General features: G+C 47.4%; 2 protein-coding genes across 7 annotated transcripts in view; both read right to left on the bottom strand.

The window, feature by feature from the left end:
- Positions 1-1172: 1172 nt before the first annotated feature.
- Positions 1173-23079, bottom strand: LOC115544993 (semaphorin-3F). Of its 2 annotated transcripts, none has more exons than XM_030357688.1 (18): positions 22405-23079; positions 13179-13317; positions 9742-9902; positions 9291-9353; positions 8819-8938; positions 8341-8434; positions 7873-7992; positions 6553-6698; positions 6048-6162; positions 5433-5502; positions 5213-5357; positions 4474-4696; positions 3665-3753; positions 3308-3349; positions 3053-3210; positions 2713-2780; positions 2292-2419; positions 1173-1702 (listed from the first exon to the last, which is right to left on the bottom strand). In XM_030357688.1, the coding sequence occupies exons 2-18, from the start codon at positions 13294-13296 to the stop codon at positions 1250-1252; spliced, it is 2313 nt and encodes a 770-aa protein (XP_030213548.1). In that variant the 5' UTR covers positions 13297-13317; positions 22405-23079; the 3' UTR covers positions 1173-1249. The 2 variants fall into 2 exon arrangements, with proteins under 2 accessions (XP_030213548.1, XP_030213557.1); XM_030357697.1 differs by having other exon boundaries at positions 2292-2416; positions 22405-23077.
- A 2066-nt stretch (positions 23080-25145) lies between these two features.
- The window catches only part of foxp3b (forkhead box P3b), an 8200-nt gene continuing 7392 nt past the window's right edge, over positions 25146-25953 (bottom strand). For all 5 annotated transcript variants that reach the window (XM_030362587.1, XM_030362596.1, XM_030362614.1 and 2 more), the window contains one exon: positions 25146-25786. In XM_030362587.1, coding sequence (XP_030218447.1) covers positions 25729-25786 — 58 coding nt within the window. In that variant the 3' untranslated portion in view covers positions 25146-25728. The remainder of the gene's footprint in view (positions 25787-25953) is intronic.

Here is a 25953-nt window from a genome sequence, read left to right as displayed (position 1 = left end):
CAAGGCAGGGATGACCTTCTATCCCATAATATTAGTAACAGCATCCTCATTGAAACATTTAAAATTGTTGAATAGTTGTTAATTATTACAGAAATTATTTTGACAAACCACACTTTTTTTTTACTGCCTCCATCATTGCCCCTGTACAACTAAGTATTTTTTTAATGTGCAATAATATAACATTATTTTCTTTTTATAAAAATAGGTAGACTTAAAAATATTTCCATTTTGGTAAAACTTAAAGAAATAGGACTCTATTCGTCATACTAAATGGTCCATTAAAACAAAGCACAAACAAAACACCCTTATTTAAAGTAATACAATATAAAATATGTTCATTTTACATGCTTAACCCTTGATCACTAGTAAATGGGGAAAGAATATATTTCTTTACAGCTTCAACAAATGAAGGGGTGAAGTTTTTTTGTGCAACAAGTAAACGATTACTTGTAAGTACTTCTTTAGTCCCTTTACATTTTGTTCCCATGTGCAGATCCCAGCAAGCCACATTTATATTACATGAACGAAATATGCATATGTCGTTTGCGTTAAAGGTGACATATACCACCAGGTGTGTGATTAGCCGTTACAAGCGGTTTCGAAAATCGGCCTCTTCTAAAATCACAAGTAGGCATGTCCACCTAGATGTGTGCTGGATAGAGCAGTCTACCAGCCTACCCAGTGGACTGTAGCAATTGTTGCTCATCTATCCATCATATATCTAGGTGGACACGCCCACTTGTGATGTCAGAAGAGGGAGATTTTCAAAACGGCTTGTAACGGCTAATCACACACCTGGTGGTATAATATGTCACCTTTAAATCTCATCTTCTCTTATCATCGTTAGGTGTCATTTTGGAAAAATCAGTGGTAGCATGTGTGCATTCTCGATCAAGCCTGAACTGTACGCTGTCGGACTAGTGATAGCTGGGTGCTAGCCATGCGCTAGCGATGTGCTAGCCGTGTGCTAGCCATGTGCTAGCCTGAAGGAATGAGAGGGCGGGGTAGTAGGCTGCTTGTGGGGGAGGAGGAGGTTGTGGTTACAGCCTGCGTGGGAAGGAGGAGGAGGAGGAGGAGGAGGAAGGGGGCGTAGTTACAGCCTGCGTAGGTAGGAGGAGGAGGAGGAGGAGGAGGAGGAGGAGGGTGGCGTGGTTACAGCCTGCGTGGGAAGGAGGAGGAGGAGGAGGAGGAGGAGGGCGTGGTTACAGCCTGCGTGGGAAGGAGGAGGAGGAGGAGGAGGGGGGCGTGGTTACAGCCTGCGTGGGAAGGAGGAGGAGGCAGCAGCGGCAGGCTTGCAGCCGGAGCCCCCGGCCTCGGCGTGCCGGCGGTGGGTACGCTTGGTGCTCCGCCCGGGGCACAGCTCCTCCAGGTAGGCCCGGCAGTACTGGCCGATGAGACGCACCTCCGCCTGGGAGGCGGCGGCGGCGGCGGCGGCGGCGGTCCGGGGGTCGGCGGCGGCGGTCCGGGGATCGGCGGCGGCCGGGGGCGCGGCCTCGTGCGGCTGGCGGTGCAGCGGGGGCACGTCGGTGGCGGTGAGCGCCTCCACGATCTCGCGGTCCAGGATGCGCAGGGCGATGCGGGCCACCGTGTGGCGGTAGTTGTTCTCCGTGGCCTGGCAGTGGTAGACCCCGGCATCCGCCTGCACCAGCTCCTTCAGCAGCACGCCGTGGCCCGTCTTCAGCACCTCGTGCTCCCGGTTCAGCTGGGGGGGGGAGGGGGTCGGGGGGGGGAGGGGGGGGATACACAGGACACATTCTCATTGTGGATCCAAGGTGGTTAATTGTCACATGCACAATTACAGAAACAGTCACCCGCAACGAAATTCTTGAGTCTCAGGCTCCTTCAACAGTGCAATATAAAGAGACAATCTGGATGCATGTCATTAAAAGGGGACATATTATACCACCAGGTGCGAGTGCGATAAGCCATTACAAGCCGTTTTGAAAATCTGCCGTTGTCCGCCGAGTTGGCTGCTGGATAGATGAGCAACGTTTGCTACAGTCCACTGGGTAGGCTGGTAGACTGATCTATCCAGCACACATCTAGGTGGACCCGCCCACTTATGATGTCAAAAGAAGCCTGTTTTGCAAAGCGGCTTGTGACGGCTAATCCCGATCACACCTGGTGGTATAATGTGGGACCTTTAATGACATGCATCTAGAATGTACTGACGATAAAAGGGTAAAAGCCTCTTTGGGTAAAAGCCTCAGATGTCCCCGGTGGTAGTGAACGGGAGAGGATGCTTTCAGTGCAGTGTGTCTGCGGGCCGCCGTGCCACCGGCTCCACTCACCAGCTTCCTGCGGCCGTCCTTCTGCAGCAGCCACTTGACGCTGGCCTGCGGAGAGCGGGGCTGGCACTCCAGGAACACGTTGCTGCCCTCCACGCCGAACTGCACCGCCTCACGCAGACGCTTCTCTACTGGACGCACGCGCACACACACACACACACACACACAGACACACACACGACACACGTCTCAACAAGGGCTGTTTGAATCATCGCTTTGCATTACCGTCTCACTCCTGTCATTTTCCCGTCGATCGTTTCTGTCGGATAAACTGAATGAGTCGAGTTTGTGTTTTGCTTGGATCCAGACTTCCTGTGCGGCAGAGTGTTTCTAGAGTGATGAGTCGCGTTTGTGTTTAACTTGGATTCAGATTTCCTGTGTGGCAGAGTGTTTCTAGAGTGTGTCGTCCCTGCGGTCACGGTACCTTTGGTGTTGAAGCCTCGACACTGGCTCAGGGGGTCTCCGTGCTTCACGTCCTGTCTCCTACTGCGCCTGAGGAACGCGACAAACAACACGCTTTAGAAGACGGTGACCATTTGTAGAATGTCAAAAATATAATTCACATTTTTTTGAGAATTTTTTAAATTGTACAATTCTAACATTCTTGAAAAAAATCTAATTTCCCCCCAAAAAAAAAAAGTTTTCTGTTTTTAAAATATTTTTTTAATAAACAATAATTGTATCAAACAATAAACTCAAGGCGTGGAGGTGATGGGGAGCTCAAGGTGAGCCCCTTTGGACCGCGTTAGTGTGTGACCCCTGACCTCTTGGCCGAGGGGGTGAAGGAGGCGCAGGTCTCCCCGTCCCAGGCGCAGTAGGGGTCCCGGGCCAGGCAGCAGTCGGAGCAGGCGCGGCCGTACACCCCGCAGCGGTGCAGGGACACCTGGGTCAGGCCGCGGTCCGACGTCACGTACAGCTGTTGCTGCACAGCGGAGGCAGAGGGAGACGTGCTGAGCTCTGGTGTGTGTAATCCCTGGAGAGGTGCATGCTGAACGGCTGAATCTAAATGTGTCCCTTACCCGTTTGGATGAAAGCCTCATCGTTTTGATCGTCGTCGGAGTCTGTAGAGAAAACAACGGGGAACGGAGTAAGGGTTAATAGGCAGGACTTCAAGATTGATAGATAAGAACTATATTTCATCCCATACATGAGAAATTAACTTATTACAGCAGCCCATGGAATATAAAAAGATGCAATCATAAAAAAGTTAAAGTAAAAGTTATAGTATGTCCAGCATACAAACAAAAAGAAACAGTGCCATGCCATACATGTACACGACTAAGTGTTACACAACAGTTGAGGTTAAAAGTTAGCCTCTTAGTAACGATTGTGATGTCCTGTTAAGAGTGATGGTGAATAATAACTGACGGCATTACCCTGAACACCTCCACCTCCTCCAGGATGAGCTGCTCCGTGCTGCTGGCGTCTTTGGGGAGAACGATGACCTTCTGCACCGTCCCCCGATCTGGAGAAAGACTCTTTTAGCTGTGTACTTCTCCACAACAAGTTAGATGTTCAACATAATAAACAGAATACGGAGCCTTAAACTGTCTCTCGGATCTAAACAGTGCTTTAAAACCCAAACCATGATTGCAGGAGATGTGATACTGTCATTATGCTAACTGAGTATAAGCAAAGCACATCCGTAGCAAAGTGAAATACGAGAAACAAAATCGTTTCCTGTTAGTTGAAACCTTGTATAGTCATTCCAATCTTATGGTATTCTCAGCATCCGTTGTAAGTCACTTTGGATTCAAGTATCTAAATTGAAAGAACATGTGATATTCAAACAACTATTTGGACCTTGCCAAATACACAGAAAGGCCTTAAAATGCGTCTGCATGTTTTGTGTGAAGCCTTGAGGCATGCCATACTACAGTGTAACACACTATCTTTTAAGGCCCAATCCCATTTCTACCCCTTACCCCTTCCCCTTACCCCTCCCCCTTGTTTTGAAGGGGTAAGGGGAAGAGGAAGGGGGAAGGGGGAAGGGGAAGGGGTAAGGGGTAGAAATGGGATTGGGCCTAAGTATCAATCTCTGCAACACGTGCAATGTGATGCAGTTTGGGGCGGAGCCACCCCAACCAGTCTCTCCCTGGAGGCGGAGCCACCCCAACCTGCCTCTCCCTGGGGGCGGAGCCACCCCAACCTGCCTCTCCCCGGGGGCGGAGCCACCCCGACTCACCTGTTCCCAGGAAGAGCACCTCGTACTTCCCGTCGGTGGCGTCCACGATGTCCACGGCGATGGAGGTGAAGCGGTGGTCCCCCGCCGTGCTGAGCACCAGGGGCCGCTTGTGCAGGGGGTACACGGGCTGGTACATCAGGGGGTGCGCCCGCACGAAGTTCACCGCCTCGTCAGAGAACTCCTTGGTGGAGCGCAGCCCCGGGGTGAACGTCCCCCCGGGGCACTGCAACGGAGACACACGTCAACAACAACAACAACAACAACAACAACAGCCGCGTCAACGCAACAACAACGTCCTCATCAACAACATCATCATCGTTGACGACAGCATCATAATCACCCACGGCACCTTAATCAACACCGACAAAAACAATGTCAGTATCAACCGCAAAATAGAAAACATGACGTCTACAACAACCTGATGATGACAACAACAAAGTCATCAACCACAACGTTATACCAACATCATTAAAACATCCACACAGAGATGACAATAAGAACAAAACAACAGTGCCATTGTCGGACACCAAGAAAACTGAACTCAAACCTAAATAAATGAGGTGAATCAAACGGGGCAACACGCTGAACGTTTGCTTGCTTATGTCGTAGTTTGTTTGTGAATTTGTACCGCAACAGTAAGCACTTCTAATCTTGGATCTTCAAAAGAGATCCGAGTGAAATACATGGCTTAGAGTTAACACAGCAACAGGGGAACACCGAGACGACTGCAGGGTCTCACCGTGCCGGGACGGGGGTAGGGGATCTTGCCCGTGTAGGGGGTCCACTGGTAGTTGTGTCCGTGTTTGTGAGAGAAGGGGCCGTTGAAGACGTTCCTGATGTCGGACATGGCGTACACGCACACCGCTGAGCCTTTAAACACCGACCTGAACCAAAAGGACACCGCAAGTAAGAAAAACACATCTCCTTCTATAAACGGGCGTTCCTGTTGCCCTGCTTACCCAGCGGTGGCGAACACACCGTACACAACCGGATTGCGGGCGTCTTGCGTGGGCAGGATGAACACGTCCCCTGCAGAGGTTATGAGATTCTGTGTTATAAGGAGCTTCCACTCAGCTTCTTAACGCTGAGTTTACACTTTATCATTTCTATTTTTTAATACTATTCTATGTTCGTCTGGTCTTATGCATACTTTAGCATTTAGTTTAGCATTAACCTTAGCGTCTATTTTTGTTTTGTACTTTAAATGTTTATTGTATTGTATTTTTATCCTGTGTTTTTCCACTGCTGCTGGGCTGTTACAACAAATAAAATACTCTTACGGGCGATTAATGAAGTTGTATCTAATCTAATCCAAAGCAGCCATTAAAAGGAGAACCAAGCTCCCTGTCCCGTCCTTTAAATAGGTTTTATTCATGCTGGGTTTAAATGGCCCTCAACCCAGATTAATTAAGCAGAGGATGAGTGCGACCGATCAACTCCATCGACAATGACCAGGGAACCACATCAGCCAATCGGAGGTAATGCATGCAATAGCATGTGTTAACCTATAGAGGGAGCCCTCTGATGCAAACCAATCTGAAAGCGGTTTGGGATTCCTTTAGTGGTGGACCTACTCAGCTCGTCGAAGTGCGTCTCCACCCCGTCGCCCCCGGTTACAGAGCACACCAGCCGCGCCTTCAGGAAGGTGGTCCACTTGTTGACCAGCGACCTTTGACCTCCGTCGTCGTTCTGCAGGTCAAAACCAGAGGTCAAGGTTGATTCATGGTGGTTATGTCTCAGACTATCGTGGTGCTCAGGTTTCTGGGGGTCAGGCGGTTAGGGCTAGGTGGATGGTGTTCAGGAGTTAGATAGGGTTAAGTGGTAAGTGTTTAAGCGGTTTGTTTTGAGATGACGGGTTAGATAGTTTGTGTTAGATGGTTAGGAGCTAAAGGATTAAGTTAGGAGGTTAGGTTTTGGAGGTTAGGTCGGAGGTTCAGCACCAGAGAGAAGTGGCCCACCATGACGGGGTTAGGGTTAGGGGGTTAGGGGGTAAGGGGGTCCTCACCAGACAGACCCGGCCCACCCGGGACACCATGACGGGGTTAGGGTTAGGGGGTAAGGGGGTAAGGGGGTCCTCACCAGACAGACCCGGCCCACCCGGGACACCATGATGGGGTTGTTCCCCCCGGTAGAGTCCAAGCTCTTCTCCCTGAAGAAGAAGTAGAGCTTGTCGTCGTTGGCCTGCGTGCTGTCCGGGATCTTCTGGATCTTCACAAACACCGGCTCTAGGGGTCAGAGGTCAGTCCATAGGAGGGGGAGGAGGGTTGTGAGTGAGTGAGTGAGTGTTCACGTAAGAGATGAATCGATACTAATGTGAACAAGTTGGATGCTTTTTTGATTTTTATGGCATTTATGATGCCCTTATGGACATAACATTAAAGAGAGAGACCGGGAGGCAGCTTGTAGAAGAGATGGAGCTACACAGCTAGCGTAGGAAGCGGGAATCGAACCCGGGTCGCTACAAGGCACACTGCCACCGTGGTTGGGGCACTAGTGTTGTTAGAGCCAGTGAGGGTTGATCTTCATTTTAATTATCCTCTAGAATTGATTTACGAAGATGTGAATACTCGTCTTTGAAACCATAATAAGACTGCATGCCTTTGTTTTCTTTGAATTACACATTTTATTTTATTATTTCATTTTATTTTATGACGCTGTTTCTATGTGAAGCACTTTAAGTCTGCCTTGTGTATGAACAGTGCTATACCAATAAATGTGTTTTTCCTAAATAAAGACTAATCTATATCCAATCCCAATCCAGAGGCAATCCCACACCATCCCTCATATCATATCATTACATGTACATGTACATGTACATGTACATGTACATGTACATGTACATGGTCTGGTCTGGTCTGTTGGGGGTCTGGTCTGGTCTGGGTCTGGTGGGGGTCTGGTCTGGTGTGGGTCTGGTCTGGTCTGGTGTGGGTCTGGTCTGGTCTGGTGGGGGTCTGGTCTGGTCTGGTGGGGGTCTGGTCTGGTCTGGTCTGGTGTTGGTCGGGTCTGGTCTGGTGTGGGTCTGGTCTGGTCTGGTGGGGGTCTGGTTTGGTCTGGTCTGGTCTGGGTCTGGTCTGGGTCTGGTCTGGTCTGGTCTGGTCTGGGTCTGGTCTGGTCTGGTCTGGGTCTGGTCTGGTCTGGTCTGGTGGGGTCTGGTCTGGTCTGGTCTGGTCTGGTGGGGGTCTGGTCTGGTCTGGTCTGGGTCTGGTCTGGTCTGGTGGGGGTCTGGTCTGGTCTGGTCTGGTCTGGTCTGGTCTGGGTCTGGTCTGGTCTGGTCTGGTCTGGTCTGGGTCTGGTCTGGTCTGGTGGGGGTCTGGTCTGGTCTGGTCTGGTCTGGTCTGGTCTGGGTCTGGTCTGGTCTGGTCTGGTCTGGTCTGGGTCTGGTCTGGTCTGGGGAGCTACCGTTGAGCCAGCGGGAGTCGTACTGCTCCGTGCGGACCGCGGGCCGGTCCCCCAGCGTCCTGAAGATAGCCGGGTCTGTCCCCATGAAGTCCACGTGGACCCCCGCATACAGGTTACCGTCTAGAGAGAGAGAGACACAGAGAGAGAGAGAGAGAGAGAGAGAGACACAGAGAGAGAGAGAGAGAGAGAGAGAGAGAGAGAGAGAGAGAGAGAGAGAGAGAGAGAGAGAGAGAGAGAGAGAGAGAGAGAGAGAGAGAGAGAGAGAGAGAGAGAGAGAGACAGAGAGGGAGAGAGAGAGACAGAGAGGGAGAGAGAGAGAGAGAGACACATAAGAGCGAGAGAGAGAGACAGAGACAAACCATGGGATAGGGCTTGTTGCTAGGGTAACAGGGTTTTGATGTTAAAGACCCGAAGACAAAAACCAAGGAAAGGCCACACAACTGAGTGACCGAAAAGAGTGAGACTGACTGATGAGCGTGGCGGCGTTGGCCCGCCGGGGGTCGTACGAACACTTCCCCTTCCCAGAATCCACCTGGCCAGGAACCAGCCTGAACACGTAGTCCTGGAGACGGAGAGAACACGGCCGTTGTAGAAGTAGTAGTTACAAGGTTAGGGTTATTATTATTTTATAAATCATAGTTATACAGGAAGAGAGAAGCCAGAGGGGGGGGGGGGGGGTGGACGTAACCATGGAGACTGCTGCATAACATGCGTATGAAAAATGAAATAACCTGGTTGAGGGCATGGGTGGGGAAAAGCCATGGTGTGTGCGTGCGTGCGTGCGTGCGTGCGTGCGTGCGTGTGTGTGTGTGCGCAGGCCTTTGAGTGTGTGTGGTGTGCGTGTAGGTATTTGAGCGAGAGTGTGTGTTTGTAGACGTCTAAGTGTGTGTGTGTGTGTGTGCGTTTCAGTTTGTGTTTGTGTTTGTGTTTGTGCTTGCGTGCGTGCCTCTGCCCTCCAGCCCCGGTTGATGAAGGTGCAGACTGGTTTGTAGGCGCCCGTCCCGCAGGTGTACAGGTGGGTCCGGTTCCAGGGCTCCATCAGACGCACGAAGTTGGCACATTCTCCCTGGTCCAGAAACACGGTTTACGTTCAGAATGATGCTATTTTATTTATAATCAAACATCCAAAAGAGCCAGGATAATGGTGCAAGTATTCAGGAAGAGGATAAAAAATGAAAATAGAGAATAGCAAAAGAAAGACAAAACAAAGAGTACATCAAAACAAAGAAGACAAATACAAAAAAATAAAATATACATACAAATATAAAATACAAATTATATGCAAAAATATGAAACAGCATAACTGGTCAACTGATTTGAAAGTTCCACAGTAAAAATGCACATAATCACCTCTGATGTGGCATATCAAAGCGCACAGTAAATGACATGAATATTAATGGAGTGAAGAATGGACCGACCTGCCCCCCCTTCCCAGTCATCCTGCACTCCGCTTTCCTCTCTGCAGACGCCGGCCAGTGGATCTGGGGCACGGAGAGACACACAACATGGTTCACATTCATGATCAACCAGAAGGCAGGCTCCAAGAGTTGTGACAGACTCATCGGGGTAATATCCTTTGGCTTCTTCTTGGCAAACTTTTGCGCGACATTTTCAACAATAAACTAAGCTCTCGCCAGAAATACCTTGCGGGTAATGTGTTTGTTTGTGTTTATCCCCCCCCATCGCACGGAAGTGACGATTCTGTCGACCAAACAACGGACGGCGTGTGTAGCTCCACCTTTTCGGCACCCTTTCAGACCGCTTGGTACCCAAACGGAGGAGTACCGAAAATAGGAGTGACTCCGATCTGCAGCGTTCGTTGTAAACGAGGCATGAGTGAGGGCGGTTCTCAAAGGAGCGGAGGCTTACGATGAGTGGCTCCTTGTTGACGTTGTGCATGTCCAGCGCCACCAGGTACTCCCGGCAACCCAGGTACAGCCGGCCCTGGTCCTGGTCCATGTGCAGGATCCGGTAGTCGCTGGTGTTGAAGGAGAAGGAGAAGGGCCGGGCCGTCCGCGTCTCCAGCAGCTCTGTCCACACGGCCACACAAACCATCATCACCATCACAGACCATCATCACATCACAGACCATCATCACCATCACAAACCATCATCAACACCATCACAAACCATCATCACCATCACAGACCATCATCACCATCACAAACCATCATCACCATCACAGACCATCATCACCATCACAAACCATCATCACCATCACAGACCATCATCACCATCACAAACCATCATCACCATCACAAACCATCATCACCATCACAGACCATCATCACCATCACAAACCATCATCACCATCACAAACCATCATCACCATCACAGACCATCATCACCATCACAAACCTCCATCACCATCACAAACCTTCATCACCATCACAAACCATCATCACCATCACAGACCATCATCACCATCACAAACCATCATCACCATCACAAACCATCATCACCATCACAGACCATCATCACCATCACAAACCATCATCACCATCACAAACCATCATCACCATCACAAACCATCATCACCATCACAGACCATCATCATCATCACAAACCATCATCACCATCATCACCATCAAAAACCATCATCACCATCACAAACCATCATCACCATCATCACCATCACAAACCATCTTCACCATCACAAACCATCATCACCATCATCACCATCACAAACCATCATCATCATCACACACCATCATCACCATCACAAACCATCACCAACACCATCACAAAGCATCATCACCATCACAAACCATCATCACCATCACAAACCATCACCACCATCAAACCATCACAAACCATCATCACCAACACAAACCATCATCACCATCACAAACCATCATCACCATCACAAACCATCATCACCATCACAAACCATCATCACCATCACAAACCATCATAACCATCAAACCATCACAGACCATCATCACCAACACAAACCATCATCACCATCACAAACCATAATCACCATCAAACCATCACAGACCATCATCACCAACACAAACCATCATCACCATCACAAACCATCATCACCATCACAAACCATCATCACCATCACAAACCATCATCACCATCACAAACCATCATCACCATCATCACCATCATCACCATCATAAACCATCATCACCATCACAAACCATCACCAACACCGCAAACAACATAAACCATCATCACCAAAAACATCACCAACCCCATCAAAACCAATACAGACACCACCAACAACACCAACACCAACAGCATTACATCATCAACAACACAGCCACCACCAACAACACAATAACCAACACCAACCCCATCAACACCAACACAGACACCAGGAACACAACACCAACACAACCATTACCAAGACCACAACCACACTACCATAACCCTCCCAATACCACCACCACCAACACCATCACAGGTATGGAGAGGAATAGGGAGTTTACAAAGGGAATAAAAAATGGACTGTTGAACTCTACACTAACCGTAGCAAATGAACGTCCTGGAAAGAGGTCAAACATTTGACGATAACCATGAATACTGCTCATAAATTGCAGACACATATTAGAAATGCATGGGAAATGTTGGATGTTTGAGGTTTTTTTTATAAAATAGAACCGTCTATTTGATAGTAATGAAATATCCCCCTCACTGTATTGATAGTTACATTGCATAGCCATGAACTACTTAACATTCATTCTACATGAAGCATGTGACCGTCTTCTCAGGACAGCCTTCAGCCATGTCCTCCGCACGGACCCGGGGAGGCGTGGCCTAACGGCTGCATGTGCATCACGGATCAAAAGACAGAATCCACGGAGCAATCCCAAACATGGCGGCACCGCGGGGCGCGTGGGGTAACCTTTTGTTGGCGGTGAATGTGCACGCGTCTGTCGGCGTGACCGTCTGCCTAGAAAAGGCTCCTATTCTCAGGAGCCGATCCAAACTGGGATCCATCCTGAAGATCAACCGTCTGCTGGCCAGGGTTAGACGAGGGTGTGGACACACACACACACACACAGAGACCGTGTGTGTGTGTGTGTGTGTGTGTTACACAGACACGGGCATGCGCACACACACGTCAAGCCAACACAAATTAAGCCAATCCAGGCTATTTTTGACGGTAAAGTGAAAGGGACTTCCCAGTACAAGGAGTCCATCAAAGGTTGGCTCTCAGCTACGCCACGGGAGCTCGAACAGGCGATCCCTGGATTGAAAGGCGAACACTCAAAATGCCAACCCCTAATGATGGAGTCATTCAGGTTGGCAGCTCCAGCGTTTTGAAGGCAAATTAAATGGAGCGAGGGGGGGGGGGAGCAGCAGCTCAGGATTTTCGGGGGCTGGTCGTCTGGCAACAAGAAGGATGCTGGTTCGATTCCCGGCTCCACCTAGCTTAGTGTAAAGGTGTCCCTGAGCAAGACCCCTCACTCTAATTGCTCCCCAAGAGCTGTCTGGTTGTTTCCTTGGTTGACTGTGTGTGTGTTTATGGGTGGATGCGAGGCACTAAATGTCAAAGCGCTTTTAGGGTCTGCAGGATTAAAGTGTGATATAGAGGCAGTCGTCAATGTCTGACAACATTGGTCAGACAGAGGTGGTGGAGCCAGATGATTCTGCGGTCTTCGGTTGGACTTCATAACCGGCTCATCTCCAAACCGGCATGGTTCCGGAGCGACATCACCTGCTAAAGGCCTACCGTGCCGTGGTCGGGGGCAGCTGTCCCCACTAAACACACTGTCAGTTTACACAGTGCATGGAAAACAAGCCACTCACATTGGGCATTGAGTTGCATACAGCCGCGAACATGCCGACAGCATATACATTTACTGCTGTTCATGTACATTAACAGTGCCTGAGATCCTCGGGAGAGAGAGACAATTTGAAGATGGTGGTTGAAAGAAATATGATAAAAGACACTGTTTTTTCAGAATGGCATTGATTGGTGCCAGATGTCACAAGTCCAACCAATCAGAAAGCAAACGCAAGCTGCAGTTTGAGTACTTTGGGTGCTTGATTTACCTTGATGATTTGATTTTAAATATACTTTATTTATTCTAGATTTTATGGTGCAACGTATTGTATGATTAAAATTGCTATATTCTTTAAATAGTTGACCCTTGACTTGCATAAGAATTTAATCTCCAGCACAACGTTGTATTATACTGTGCATTTGATGATAAAACCCTTTGACCTTGTGAAATACAAATGTTTCAAAATTGCTATAATGTATACTGGGTCCTCCAGTATGTTTGAATGAATATCATAATAATACACTGTTTTCCATCATAGAAGGAGAAAAGAATCCATCTTACCCTTGTAGGACAGATACACCCTGGGGGCTGCCTGGAAGTCACCATGGCAACAGTACACACAGCATCCCAAAAAGTACAGGAGAGAGGGGAGTAGCGGGGGGACGTGGCCGGTTGCCATGGCGAGGAGAGCAGCGTTTCCCTTTGGGGATTAAAGGAGAAAGGTTAAAATCAATGTAGATCTAGAGATACAGACACACCCGTTGTCAATGGTTGAACACTGAATCTAAAATAAAAAAAAAGGGTCAATATTATACAAAAAACCTCCCTTGCCTTTTCTTTCTACCCTAGGCAGAGTTAGAACTGATACTCCTGATGTCGCAGAGTACATCCAGTGACATCATTATTAACAAACAATTTAATCGGATTGAGTTGGCATTTCCCTTTCCACACCTGGTTTCCGTTTTCTTATTCCCGAATCAAGGAATAAAAGATTTCCTGAACTTGTCAAATGCATATCAAATCTGATCCATTTCTCTGATTAGCATCACCAAATTGGTGCGGAACGGTTTAATCAATAATATCACAGCTGGGAGCTGTTTTACCATAGAAGCAAGCGGGCGTGAAGGCGCCTCAACTGAAACACCCCATCAATCAAATCCTAAAATCACACCCCACCTTCTATTTTGCCCCGCCCAAATCTTTTCACTTGAAAGACTCCTGAGTTTCCGAGCCTTGACGGAGTCCAACTCAGTCACCCTTTCAACAGGAAGGCCGTAGCCCAGCGAGTGTTAGCATCTACGTAAGGCTTAGTCAGTGTTGCCCTCTTAACCAGCGCTTGAGGAAGATCACACCAAACGTTTACCTCCTTCTGGTAGGATGAACCACTCACGCAGTGCTTGAAGGTTGGTAGGGGAACAGCGAGAGGGCTGAGTGTGTGTTAAGTGTGTACTAAACCCTCACAGCGGTAATTACAAGCCGCAGGTGACTGCAGTGTGATATTGTTGGCCCCGGGGGGGAATGTTTGCCCGGAATATAGTAAATCCTTCGGCAGGGCTGAGCTGAAGGGATGGGCAGCTAAATGACAGCTTACACCGTCCCGGCTCGGAATTACAACACGAAGGCAGGCAGACAACACACACACACACTCTCACACACACACACACACACACACACACACACACACACAGGGGGAGAGATACCTGCGGAGAGAGACCGACAGAGGGAGAGATACCTGCGGAGAGAGACCGACAGAGGGAGAGATACCTGCGGAGAGAGACCGACAGAGGGAGAGATACCTGCGGAGAGAGACCGACAGAGGGAGAGATACGTGTGGAGAGAGACCGACAGAGGGAGAGATACCTGCGGAGAGAGACCGACAGAGGGAGAGATACCTGCGGAGAGAGACCGACAGAGGGAGAGATACCTGCGGAGAGAGACCGACAGAGGGAGAGATACCTGCGTAGAGAGACCGACAGAGGGAGAGATACCTGCGGAGAGAGACCGACAGAGGGAGAGATACGTGTGGAGAGAGACCGACAGAGGGAGAGATACGTGTGGAGAGAGACCGACAGAGGGAGAGATACCTGCGGAGAGAGACCGACAGAGGGAGAGATACCTGCGGAGAGAGACCGACAGAGGGAGAGATACCTGCGGAGAGAGACCGACAGAGGGAGAGATACGTGAGGAGAGAGACCGACAGAGGGAGAGATACCTGCGGAGAGAGACCGACAGAGGGAGAGATACCTGCGGAGAGAGACCGACAGAGGGAGAGATACCTGCGGAGAGAGACCGACAGAGGGAGAGATACCTGCGGAGAGAGACAGACAGAGGGAGAGATACCTGTGGAGAGAGACCGACAGAGGGAGAGATACGTGTGGAGAGAGACCGACAGAGGGAGAGATACCTGCGGAGAGAGACCGACAGAGGGAGAGATACCTGCGGAGAGAGACCGACAGAGGGAGAGATACCTGCGGAGAGAGACCGACAGAGGGAGAGATACCTGCGGAGAGAGACCGACAAAGGGAGAGATACCTGCGGAGAGAGACCGACAGAGGGAGAGATACCTGCGGAGAGAGACCAACAGAGGGAGAGATACCTGCGGAGAGAGACCGACAGAGGGAGAGATACCTGCGGAGAGAGACCGACAGAGGGAGAGATACCTGCGGAGAGAGACCGACAGAGGGAGAGATACCTGCGGAGAGAGACCGACAGAGGGAGAGATACGTGTGGAGAGAGACCGGAAAAGGGAGCGACAGTCAAAATGGAGAGAGAGACAGAAGGAGAGAGAGACACACAGACAGACAGACACACCGAGACAGAGAAACAGAGAAAGAGAGAAACAGAGAAACAGTTCCAGACCCTTCATCAAACCAGGTAGACTAATAGCCGGTGGTTAACACAAGTACTGTGTGCAAACTAAACAGAATAATCAAAGTGCTGGTCGTTACCTAACGACGGATGTTTTCCCTTTGGGTGTTGCCTGTCCGTCCTCCCTCTAACATCAACAACTTTGTGTTGTGACATTTCAGTTAGGTGGGGATGTTACAGGTTTACGAAATAAAGCATCCACTCCTCAAACACTACACAGTCCAACGCACGTTTTTTATTGATACTCCACGACAAGATCAAAGCAGAGAGAAAGTGCAAAGTGTTCCAATAAACATGACATAAAGTCTGAACAGTGACTGCAGAGTAAACATTTACAGAATTGCAGAGTGAAGGTGGATCGCCAAGTCTTCCTCCGCATGATTTCAGCTTTGCAAAAATAATAATGAATACAACATAACTGTGGTCAACCAACTCATTGTCACAGAGACAGGTCATCAGGCGTTATTTAGGATCTCTCCCTCTCTCTCCCCATGTTGAGTAACTCAAATAACTTCCTTGAGTGCGGCAACTGAGTCGTCTTTCCGAGCGTTGCTTCCACTGTGAATGAACGATACTATGTTGTGCTATAAATTCCAGCTGACGCCATCGTCAGTAGTAAGAGCCAGGAGAAGACGAGACCGGGATACGGTTTCATAGTCTGGCCATGTCAAATAGCTTTTCTTGTTATATATTTAAAAACATACGTCATTGCATTATGACATTATTATGAATCATTATTATAGGCAAGAAAAACCCTGGATTGACCGATATAAAACTATAAAATCCTGAAAGGTTAAAACAACTTTCACATTCAAAATGCAACTGTAAACGATTTAGACAACGAAAGATTTACAATATAAATATACCATCCAAAATCTAAAGGTGAAAGAACAAACCACTACCAAAACCTGGACAATAAGGAACCAGGACTATGATAAAGCTGGACTATCATAAAGTTGGACAATAATGATGAACCTGGAAAACAATGAACCTGGACTACAATGAATCTGGACATAATAAAAGCCGGACTATAATGAACCTGGACTATAATAAAACCTGGATTATCATGAAGCCGACTATAATAAAGCTGGACTACAATAAAACCTCCTGGACTATAATAAAACCTGGACTATAATGAAGCCGGCCTATCATAAAGCTTGGCTGGGTTCAGGGGGGGTCTGCAGGGCTCTCTATGTCCCGTGGTGTCTGAGCGACCCGAGGGCCTTCAGCGACGGGCTCTCCCCACACAACAGGACAAAAGCAGGGCGCAAACGTCACCCCGTATTCATGCGCGTGGTGGTCCAAAGCCCCCCACCCCACGCCCCCTGCCAAGGCTTGTGCCTGCTTGTAAATCCTGCCCCCAGAGATCCCAGTACCCCCCCCCCACACACACACACACACACACACACCACAAAGCAGAGGCCCTATCATCGTGGCCAAGGCTGCACCACATGAGCAGGGGTCCATTAAAGCAAGCTTCACCCCTGCTGCCCGGCCGCACAAATCTCCCTGGCCGGCCCCCTGCCCATGCCCCCTACCCCCCCCCCCCCCCCCCCCCCCGACCGTATTGTGACACCTGTTTCCCTGTGCTTTGCACTCGTCATTTGCACAATAAAGGCGTCATTCCTCTCCCCGCTGCTACAGTTATTCTCCGTGCTATTCATACGCTGCAGCTGTTTTTGATGGCACCCCCCCCCCCCCCCCCCCAATCCACCCCCCCCCCCCCCCCCAAACCCCGTCCCGCACCCTTCCTCTCGGGTGTGGCGACAAGAACCCCTTTTTCCTTCATGTTGCGTGTTGTTTTACTGTTTGATGCCCCTCAGCCTTAGCAAAATGAAACCCTACAACCAGAGGGGAGAGAGGGGAGAGTAAGAGAGAGTAGGAGAGAGAGGCAGGGGGGAGAAGGGGGGAGAAGGGGGGAGAAGGGGAGAGGAGGGAGAGAAGGTACGGCTGCTGACGCGAAATAAGACAAACCGCTGAAGAACTACAGAGCTAAAAATAAACAAACAAGGCCTTGGGGGATAACAAAGGGATGAGTGCATTCCAGATATGGGGCACCCCTGTCATGTTCCACCCCCCCCCTCCCCCCCCTCCCTACGCACTCCTACCCCCCCCCCACCACTAATAACCACCTGATGAACAGAGGCTCTGCCATTGGTGGCGATCCAGGAGCCATCCAGAATTGGGAGGGAGTTCATATCCTGCGGTCGGGAACAGCTGAGAGAGTATCTCTCCTCACATGGTGCCGTTGACGCCAGCGGACAATAACGCCCGCCGTCAAAGCCGCCGCCGCCTTGGGGGGGGGGGGGGGGGGGGGGGGGGGGGGGGGGGGCGGGGGGGGGGGGGGGGATTAGGGGGTGACATTCTGGCGTGCGGAAGCCGAGCCGCGTCTGCTTTTGAAGAGCGTGACGCGCACGCATGCTTTATGACCTCGGCGCAAACGCCGCGGCCGTATTAATAGTACGTAATAAGCCCGTAAGATGGACACACACACACACACACACACACACACACACACACACACACACACACACACAGGCGGACACACACACACACACACACACAAAGGCGGACACACACACACACACACACACACACACACACACACACACACACACACACACACACACACACACACACACACACACACACACACACACACACACACACACACGTGATCTTTGTTTCAAACAGTGACCTTACTTAGTACAGAAAAATCCACTGATCAATTTTCTCTTACGCTTTTTTGATCAATCACTACAGACAATATCTTGATCGAAGAGCATGCGGCCAATGTATGAGATATGATCTTCTAAGATACGTGGAAATAGTTAAAGTTATCTCCCTCTGACGAATAACGGTTCTCGTTTTGTATGAAAAGTGTGTGCATGGCCCATGGTTTCAGACAGCTTCAGGCCAGGGTCCAAGTGATCATGCAACAGCTCCGTTGAGTACAATGCATTTAAGATCTCGTTATCAGACATTGTCTTCAAAGCTGCCCCGCTCTAATGTCGGGGTGTCTTTAACCAGGGCTGGCAGGGGCAGGAGGAGGCCGCCTCCATCATCCGTTTGCACTCTCTGCCGTCTGACAGCAGAGTGGAGTGGAAACAAGGTTCATGTGTACACTGTACACGCCTTCTGTTGGTCACACAGTGCGTAAGCTTGTGTAACGCAAACATGGTAGTTTACTACAGGGTTTATTACTCTGAAGAATGCTTATAGCCAAGAGCAAAATACCGCTCAGGGTAGTAACCAGCAGCGAGTATAAATGACCAGACCCAAGTGACAGCGATGGGTGGGAAGAGAGCGCGCTATAAGATGGGAAGATGTTGATGTGAAAATAGTGAGGAATATACTTTAAAACATGAAAGCAAAGTCCCAAGTAGGGTAATGCACTGACATGTTTATCCAACCCATCTTGAAATGCTGCTACTTTAAACTTTCCTGCCCTCAATGGGAATTGTATCCTCAAACTTCATGTCATGTTAATACTGTACTCTACCAGCGGAGTTAAATAGACTACTTAACAATATTTAACTTTCGCTTTTTTAATGGCTGGAAGAGATTACAGCCATTCTGCTGAAGCAGGACATTCACAAAAGGGATCACACTCACATTCACACGGTGATCAATAACTAGAGGAATTATGTTGATGGGAAAAAATTTGCTGGTCAAAATTACACATTCAGTGTGAGTCAGTGAGTGAGTGAGTGAGTGAGTGAGTGAGTGAGTGAGTGAGTGAGTGATGGAATGCTCTGTGGTTCTCATAGTACACGCACACATTCAGTCAAGAAAATGGGCTCTCATGTATATCATTCAGAGGGTAAAAACATACATTTCAAGAATATTTGGCACATAATGTCAATTTTAAACCAAAATCCAAACCAAAATTTGAAATTCAGTTTTGAATCAGGCTGTCGATCTAAAAATGCCAACATTTGTGTATTAACTGCTTGAAGTCAATAACTAAGTAACATTATTCATTTTTATTTATTTAAAACAAGGCATTCATTGATGCCATTTTTGAGGTGGGCTGTATTGTCAAGACATAACACACACACACACACACACACACACACACACACACACACACACACACACACACACACACACACACACACACACACACACACACACACACACACACACACACACACACACACACACACACAAAGCCGTTAGCTGACCCCTGATGCCACACTTACACAGGTAGCCATGGCAACAGGTCTTAGGGGGGCCGATGTGTTGTCAGCCCCCCCCCCCCCCCTCACACACACACACACACTCTCCTCAGCAAAACACGCTCAAGGACGATTCCCCAGGACGGTGTGAGGCTACTATGTAGTTTAATATAGAGGAGGTCTTTAACAAGAATCACTTCATTGTTGTCAAGGCTTCTAAGAAATGGGCTTTGTTAAATGACTCGAATGAATGAAAAAAAACTAAACATCTATATATCAGAATATCAGAAGCGCTGCGCGGTCTTAGAGGCAAAAGGGCCACGACTCCTCGTGAATCTAATCCCACGTGTGGAAAAGTGTTTTGCGCGGAGGCCAAACGAAGAATGTTAATCTCCCGCCGCCGACAGAGATGTGCTTCATCTCCGCACCGGGAGAACGGCTGCCACGCCATGTTATGCTAACCCAAAAGTGTGTAAAGCACATCAAGGAGCTGGCGACACATACAGTAAGCCAGCTGGCAGCGCTCCAAACCAACTCCACCCAAAGTAATTCCCTCATAGCCGTCAGGAGCGCTGCCTAAATCCTAGGATTCACCACGGACCCATTAGGTCTCATGACTCGTAGGGGGGGGGGGGGGGGGGGGGGGAAATGGCGCAGTAATTAGGCCTAGATGGTTCCCACACAAAGGCTCCCGGGAGCCTTCAAGATAGGCCCGATCCCCCCTTAAACCTCCCCTTGAGGTGGGTTTGAGCCCTGCTCGAGTTGGATCACGCATCGAGCTCCACACTTCTCGGACATCTTTTTTTTTTTCATACTTTATTTTTTAGAATCACCACGTGTCTGTACATTCAAATGTACACATGAAACAATGAGACAAAAAACACAACAACAACATTGACAACAAACTAGACACGCACATAAAGCAACATAAACAAACAAGCAAAACAAACAAACAAACAACTACATTGACAACAAACTAGACACGCACATAAAGCAACATACACAAACAAGCAAAATCAACAAACAAACAACTAAAAAAAAAAATTAAGCAACGAGACAAGAGACACATAAAACAGATAGAGAAATATAATTAATAAAAAAATAAAAAATAAAAATAAAAAAAATAGACGAGTAGGATAATCACAGATATAGCATTATGATTAAGTTAATTATAGTAGGTTGACCACTTGGCCCATCTTAACTCATATACTTTGAGGTTTCCCCTCATTTTATATGTTATATACTCCATTTTGTGTACCTGCTGAGTGGTGTCCCTCCATTTTTCTATTGTGGGCGGGGTTTTTTGGAGCCAGTGTCTGGAGATTTGTTTTAAAGCGGTTATACGCAGCACTCTAAGCAAGTAGTTGTCTTTTTCCTCATGGGGTGTGTCTATGGTCTTTCCCAGCAGTATATAGTCTGTATTTAGTTCAACAGCACATCCTACAATGTGACAGATTTCTTTCTGTACCTTTTCAGTTTTTAAAAGATGTCCTTTTCTCGGACATCTTTTATTGGGGTAATGTCAAACTGACCAAATCTCTGACGGTCTCGGACTATTCTGAGACCTTGCCTGAGGTTCTGACCCCCAGATAGGGTGGGCGCTGTTCGTTTGACCCGCAGGGGGGCTAACCATGCTGATGATGTGTCTATCAACATCTCAGGTTCAATACCAATCTGTGGTCCTATGGCACATGTCAACTTCTTGCTGTTTAAACACACTTTCTCCTCAGTCTTCACTGTCCTGTCCATGAAGAAACACAGCTGCAGAAAATGTTTGACACATTAAGGTTCCCCACGTCAATTGAAGAAGGAATTGAGTTTATAGATGTTTTTCCAGTCGTAAAACCACCACAACTTTATTTGTTTATGATTGAATTGTGTGTGCCAATTTAGGAACAGAACATTTGTAATCTGGCATTTTGTAAACATACTAAGCCTGACCATGAGTAAGACTCAAGTACACTTTCTCTAAGCAGCTTACTTAATCACTTGATTTTAGCCCACAAGTCTGACTTTTCCTATTTTAATTTTGGGAGAATGCCACAAATCCCTCTTAAGGGCATGATTTTTCTGGTTTGTGGGAATCTGTCTCACTACAGGCAGTGTGTAACAAAACGTGAGAAGTGAGAAGGGATGAACCAAGGTGAACTGCGGATCGCTGTTTTCCTATAAATAATAGGCCTATAAATAATGGGCTTTCATCACTGCCGTTTCTTGTTCATACCTTATTCTTTGAGCTGACAGATCAGTGGGCCGTAGGGCATTCATTACATTTTTGTTCTGTTTTCTTACATTTTTTAAACATTATGCAAACAAAACCAAAATATCCCTCTGGCATTTTCTCATGGCCAAGTTGATAAGAAAACGATGTTCCTTTAATAGCCTGAATAATAAACACTTCAGGCTTCACATCATTACAGGATAAACATTACAATAAAAAAGCTATTCAGATCAAAAAAAAAAAGACATTTGAATTCATCGCTTATCTTATAATAACAGGCAAACATTTGTAATAGCCCTACATAGTATCCTACAATGTAAACAACAACAGCAATCTTAAGTCAGAGGCCAAACCCGTTTCATTGTTCCATCACTAGGTTTGATATGTGCGTAGGAATAATGTAGGTCTACTTGAGGTAAAGTCGACAGGCCTAAATAAACCATGCAACGACTGTGAATCGTGCTCTAAACAATGATGATGGATGGTTCAGGGCTTGAGGTATAAATCAGAAACTCACTTCAGAGCGGTGAGCGGGTCTCTGCTCGGGGTCTGCAAGGATGCGGTGCCTCGTACCTCCGCGTTAAACCCGCTCTTCGACGGTTCCCACCGTGAACGCACTCAACTTTTCCTCCGGTCCGCTCTCCTTATCCACTTATCAACCCGGTGGTCCTAATCACGTCACCGTCTCGTATTTCCGAAGTCAAAAAAAATAAAAAATAAATGTTGGTTGCCAATTCTGAGTAATAAACCTTTTTTATATAGGCTATATATATATAAATATATAGCGTCAAACAGACTCCTTCAACCCAACGTGTGACGCGTCCAGAAGTTCCTCAGCATGTCCGCAGGTGTTTCCACACGAACACTTCTCCGCACTTCTTCGTCTTTCTCCATGACACCCCTGACTGAAACAAAGCGAGCTCCCCCCCCTCTACAAATCGGGAAGAATCAAGTGGACCGTAACCATTTAACCCTGTCCGTGCCAGGATGAGACGTAATCCCGGAGGGTTTCTCACACCATGCCTGGGATGGGCAGGGCTTCGGGACCCTGACAGTTCACAGCTACACTAGAAGCCATTTAACTCCGTGGAGGGGGGGCTTTTTTGTTATGGCTGTCTAGAAGAAGTTTCCACATTATTGTGCAGTCCAACACAGCCTGTCACGCCGAAGAAAGGACACCTCGGGCCGGGGAATGCCAAGAATCTCCGGGCGAATGAATGCCCTTGTCTATAGACGTTGATGGATGGACACTGGACTGGTACACAAGAGTACAGGAGACCGCCCCCCCCCCCCCCCCAAAAAAAAAAGCTTTTGTTGGAATCGCAGCATGATACGATTAATGAGGGAAAACACAGGAGAATGACTTTAGGGATACGCAATGCAATACTTCAAAGTCCATCATCCAAACGCAACAGCGAGCGACACTGTAACGCCAGATCGGTTTCCGGCAGGACACTTGAGGCTAATTGATGCAGGTGTGTGCGGCACATCGATCCTGTGGACGTGTCAATCAACCACCTTCCAATCAGGATTGCGTTTCAATAACCGTTTTAATTTTGCAGTCTGTCACTATATAGTTTAGGTTCCCTGCAAAACGGCATTATAGACTGACAAATTAGACCTTTATCCATCCAAAGATTAGCCATTTTATTTACTCCACTGAAAGCATTTGGGCATCCAGTAGTATTGTACATGTTCAGTATTGTATTATTTTCTAACAGAATGGCTGGTTGCACTCGTGAGCTCTGTTTAACACAGGGTTGTATCTTTTGACACAAGTAGGCCTATTTTGAGACATAGCTTTAGGGAAAAAGGGATTGTTCTTAGTAGGTGCCCTTGTAACACAAAGCCTTGTATTTAACACAAGTAGGCCTAGTTCCACACAAGTAGGCCTAGTTCAACACCAGTGCGGCTAACCCAACCTTTGATATGTGCATTCGATATGTCAGTGTGGCGAAAGCAGCCCATTATGGGATTAGGGACATCTGTTTGAGTATGTAGTGCTGGCTCAACGGAAAATAATGGGACTGTATGCTTCCTTCCACATTTTCTTTTTCCAGCTCTCCTTGCTCATGGAGGACTTCTGCCACGAGTGCAACACCATCATCTGGTAGGTCGGTCTCAACGTGTAGAGTTACACCCTCAGACTACTTAATTAAGAGTGGGTGTTGAACTGTGAAAAATAAATGTAAAAAAAAAGAACGTATCTATTTGTCCCAGATATTATCTTGGATTTCCAGTGTGTGTTTTGAAGCTGATATTAATTGTTTCTATCTGACAGAACGATGACTTTCTTGGCGTTGAGTCGTGACACCATGGAACATATATTTCGGTGGTGGCTGAAACCTGCAAACCCTATTAATGAATTTTAAATCCCCTGAAAAACTCCTAACTGGTTTTCTCTTTTTTTGTTATCAACATCCAGGTCATGCGTTCTCGAAAATATGCACCACCATGGAAAACAACCCAAAGACTGACTCACACTGACATTTATACCAACCTGTACTTTCGTCCTACCAGAGGTGTCTTTGATGCCGTCTGGATACACAGACACGATAGCATGACTTCCACCAACGCCTCCAGCTCTTTGTATAGGAAGGAAGGGACACCTGTTTTGTACATCTGCACATACAGGAGGTGGACGTGTAACGAGATCCTGTCCAAAACCCCCAAAAAGGGTTCATTTTATTAGCAGCTACTGTACAAACCCTTCAATCATGCAAAAGAGAGATATGTCAGACTATAACCTGCAACTATGAAGAAGGAAAGAAGGAAGAAATATTAGGTTGTGAAACAGACCCGTAGCTCAAGGAGAAACTAAAGAGGAAGAATGTTTTTAAACTTATTGCTTATGATACGTTTTTATATGTGCTCAAAGGACATCACTTCCTTTATGTTCAATATTTCCTGTCCCTGGATCGACGAGACAAATTATCGTATATGAGTAATCAGACCATAGGTATCTAAGTTACTCTTTTTTTAAATATAGAAATGCTTAGCTCGGTCATTTTGAAACTGGCGTGGCTCACAGTTTCCATGATGAAGTTAGGACACCGGGGACAGATGGATCACAGAGGGCCCCAACTTCTAGCGGATTCTCTGCGTAGGCTCACAGTGGGGAACTGAATGACCGTTAAATTACAAATCTTATAAGGTCATATCTGGCTCCCTTTTGTTCACTAAAACATCCCATTTTCATGGAAAGATTGAGATTCTATAATAGCATAATTCACACAAGTCATTGTTGTATTCACTTCCTGGTGTGTTTGGATAGGCTTTATTACTTTTCTGACAAACAAGTCTGAATATAGCTCACTATATACACTTTATTGGTTATTTTCCCCTTTTATACAATTAGTACAAATGGTTACGATTAGGTCATTGATTTGCAATGGTTACATGTCAGGGTAAAGATGTAGGGTTAAAGTTAGGATAGGCAATTTACTCAAGAAGCTTTTTTTTATTATTATTGTTGACATTCTCTAAAACCCGACGGCAATGAATTAAAAAATGTATCTAACAAGAAATTGACGAAATTTGGCTAGGCAGATAGATGCTAAGGCTAGCGAGCTAGTCATTTGTTTGAAGTATTTTGGGGCAGTAGCGTAGGAGGGAGACCTGAAGAAGGTAGGGATGGAATTTTTCCGGTTGGATACTTTCCAAAGGTAGCTTACTCTGGCTGGTTCCTCCAAATATTCGACCCTAGCTTCATTAAACCCATCATAGTCATAGTCGTTAATAGAAACGCAAATTTGCCACCGCATCGTCTGAATATAATTCGCCGTAAAATCGCCCTCTTCTGGTGGAAAATAACCGTTGCAGACCAGTGGACACAACGTCCTCACGATTCTCCAGGTCGGAAATGTGAGTAAGGTGACATCAACCTCCCGGGCTGGTCCCTGGAGGAAAGACAGGGTTTCTTATTCACTCTGTTTTAGATTTAAAATCACTTGCAGTACATGTAAAACACCTGGAGTACTTCACCTGGTGTACTAAAGGAACTAAACACACCTGTAGTATTTAAATACACCTTCCTGACTTAACTAAACAAACCTGTAGTATTTAA

The sequence above is a fragment of the Gadus morhua genome, chromosome 1, assembly GCF_902167405.1.
Source record: "Gadus morhua chromosome 1, gadMor3.0, whole genome shotgun sequence".
Classification (NCBI taxonomy): Eukaryota; Metazoa; Chordata; class Actinopteri; order Gadiformes; family Gadidae; genus Gadus; species Gadus morhua.
The sequence above is the reverse complement of the archived record's forward strand: the minus strand, read 5'-3'. Positions and strand labels throughout refer to the sequence as shown.

Excerpts from the sequence above, each read along its gene's own strand:
- LOC115544993 (XM_030357688.1), bottom strand. The coding sequence starts at position 13,296 with ATGGCAACCGGCCACGTCCCCCCGCTACTCCCCTCTCTCCTGTACTTT. Across the intron at positions 9,354-9,741 it reads TCAACAAGGAGCCACTCATC|ATCCACTGGCCGGCGTCTGC; the intron begins GTAAGCCTCCGC and ends TCCGTGCCCCAG. Across the intron at positions 8,939-9,290 it reads TGACTGGGAAGGGGGGGCAG|GGAGAATGTGCCAACTTCGT; the intron begins GTCGGTCCATTC and ends TTTCTGGACCAG.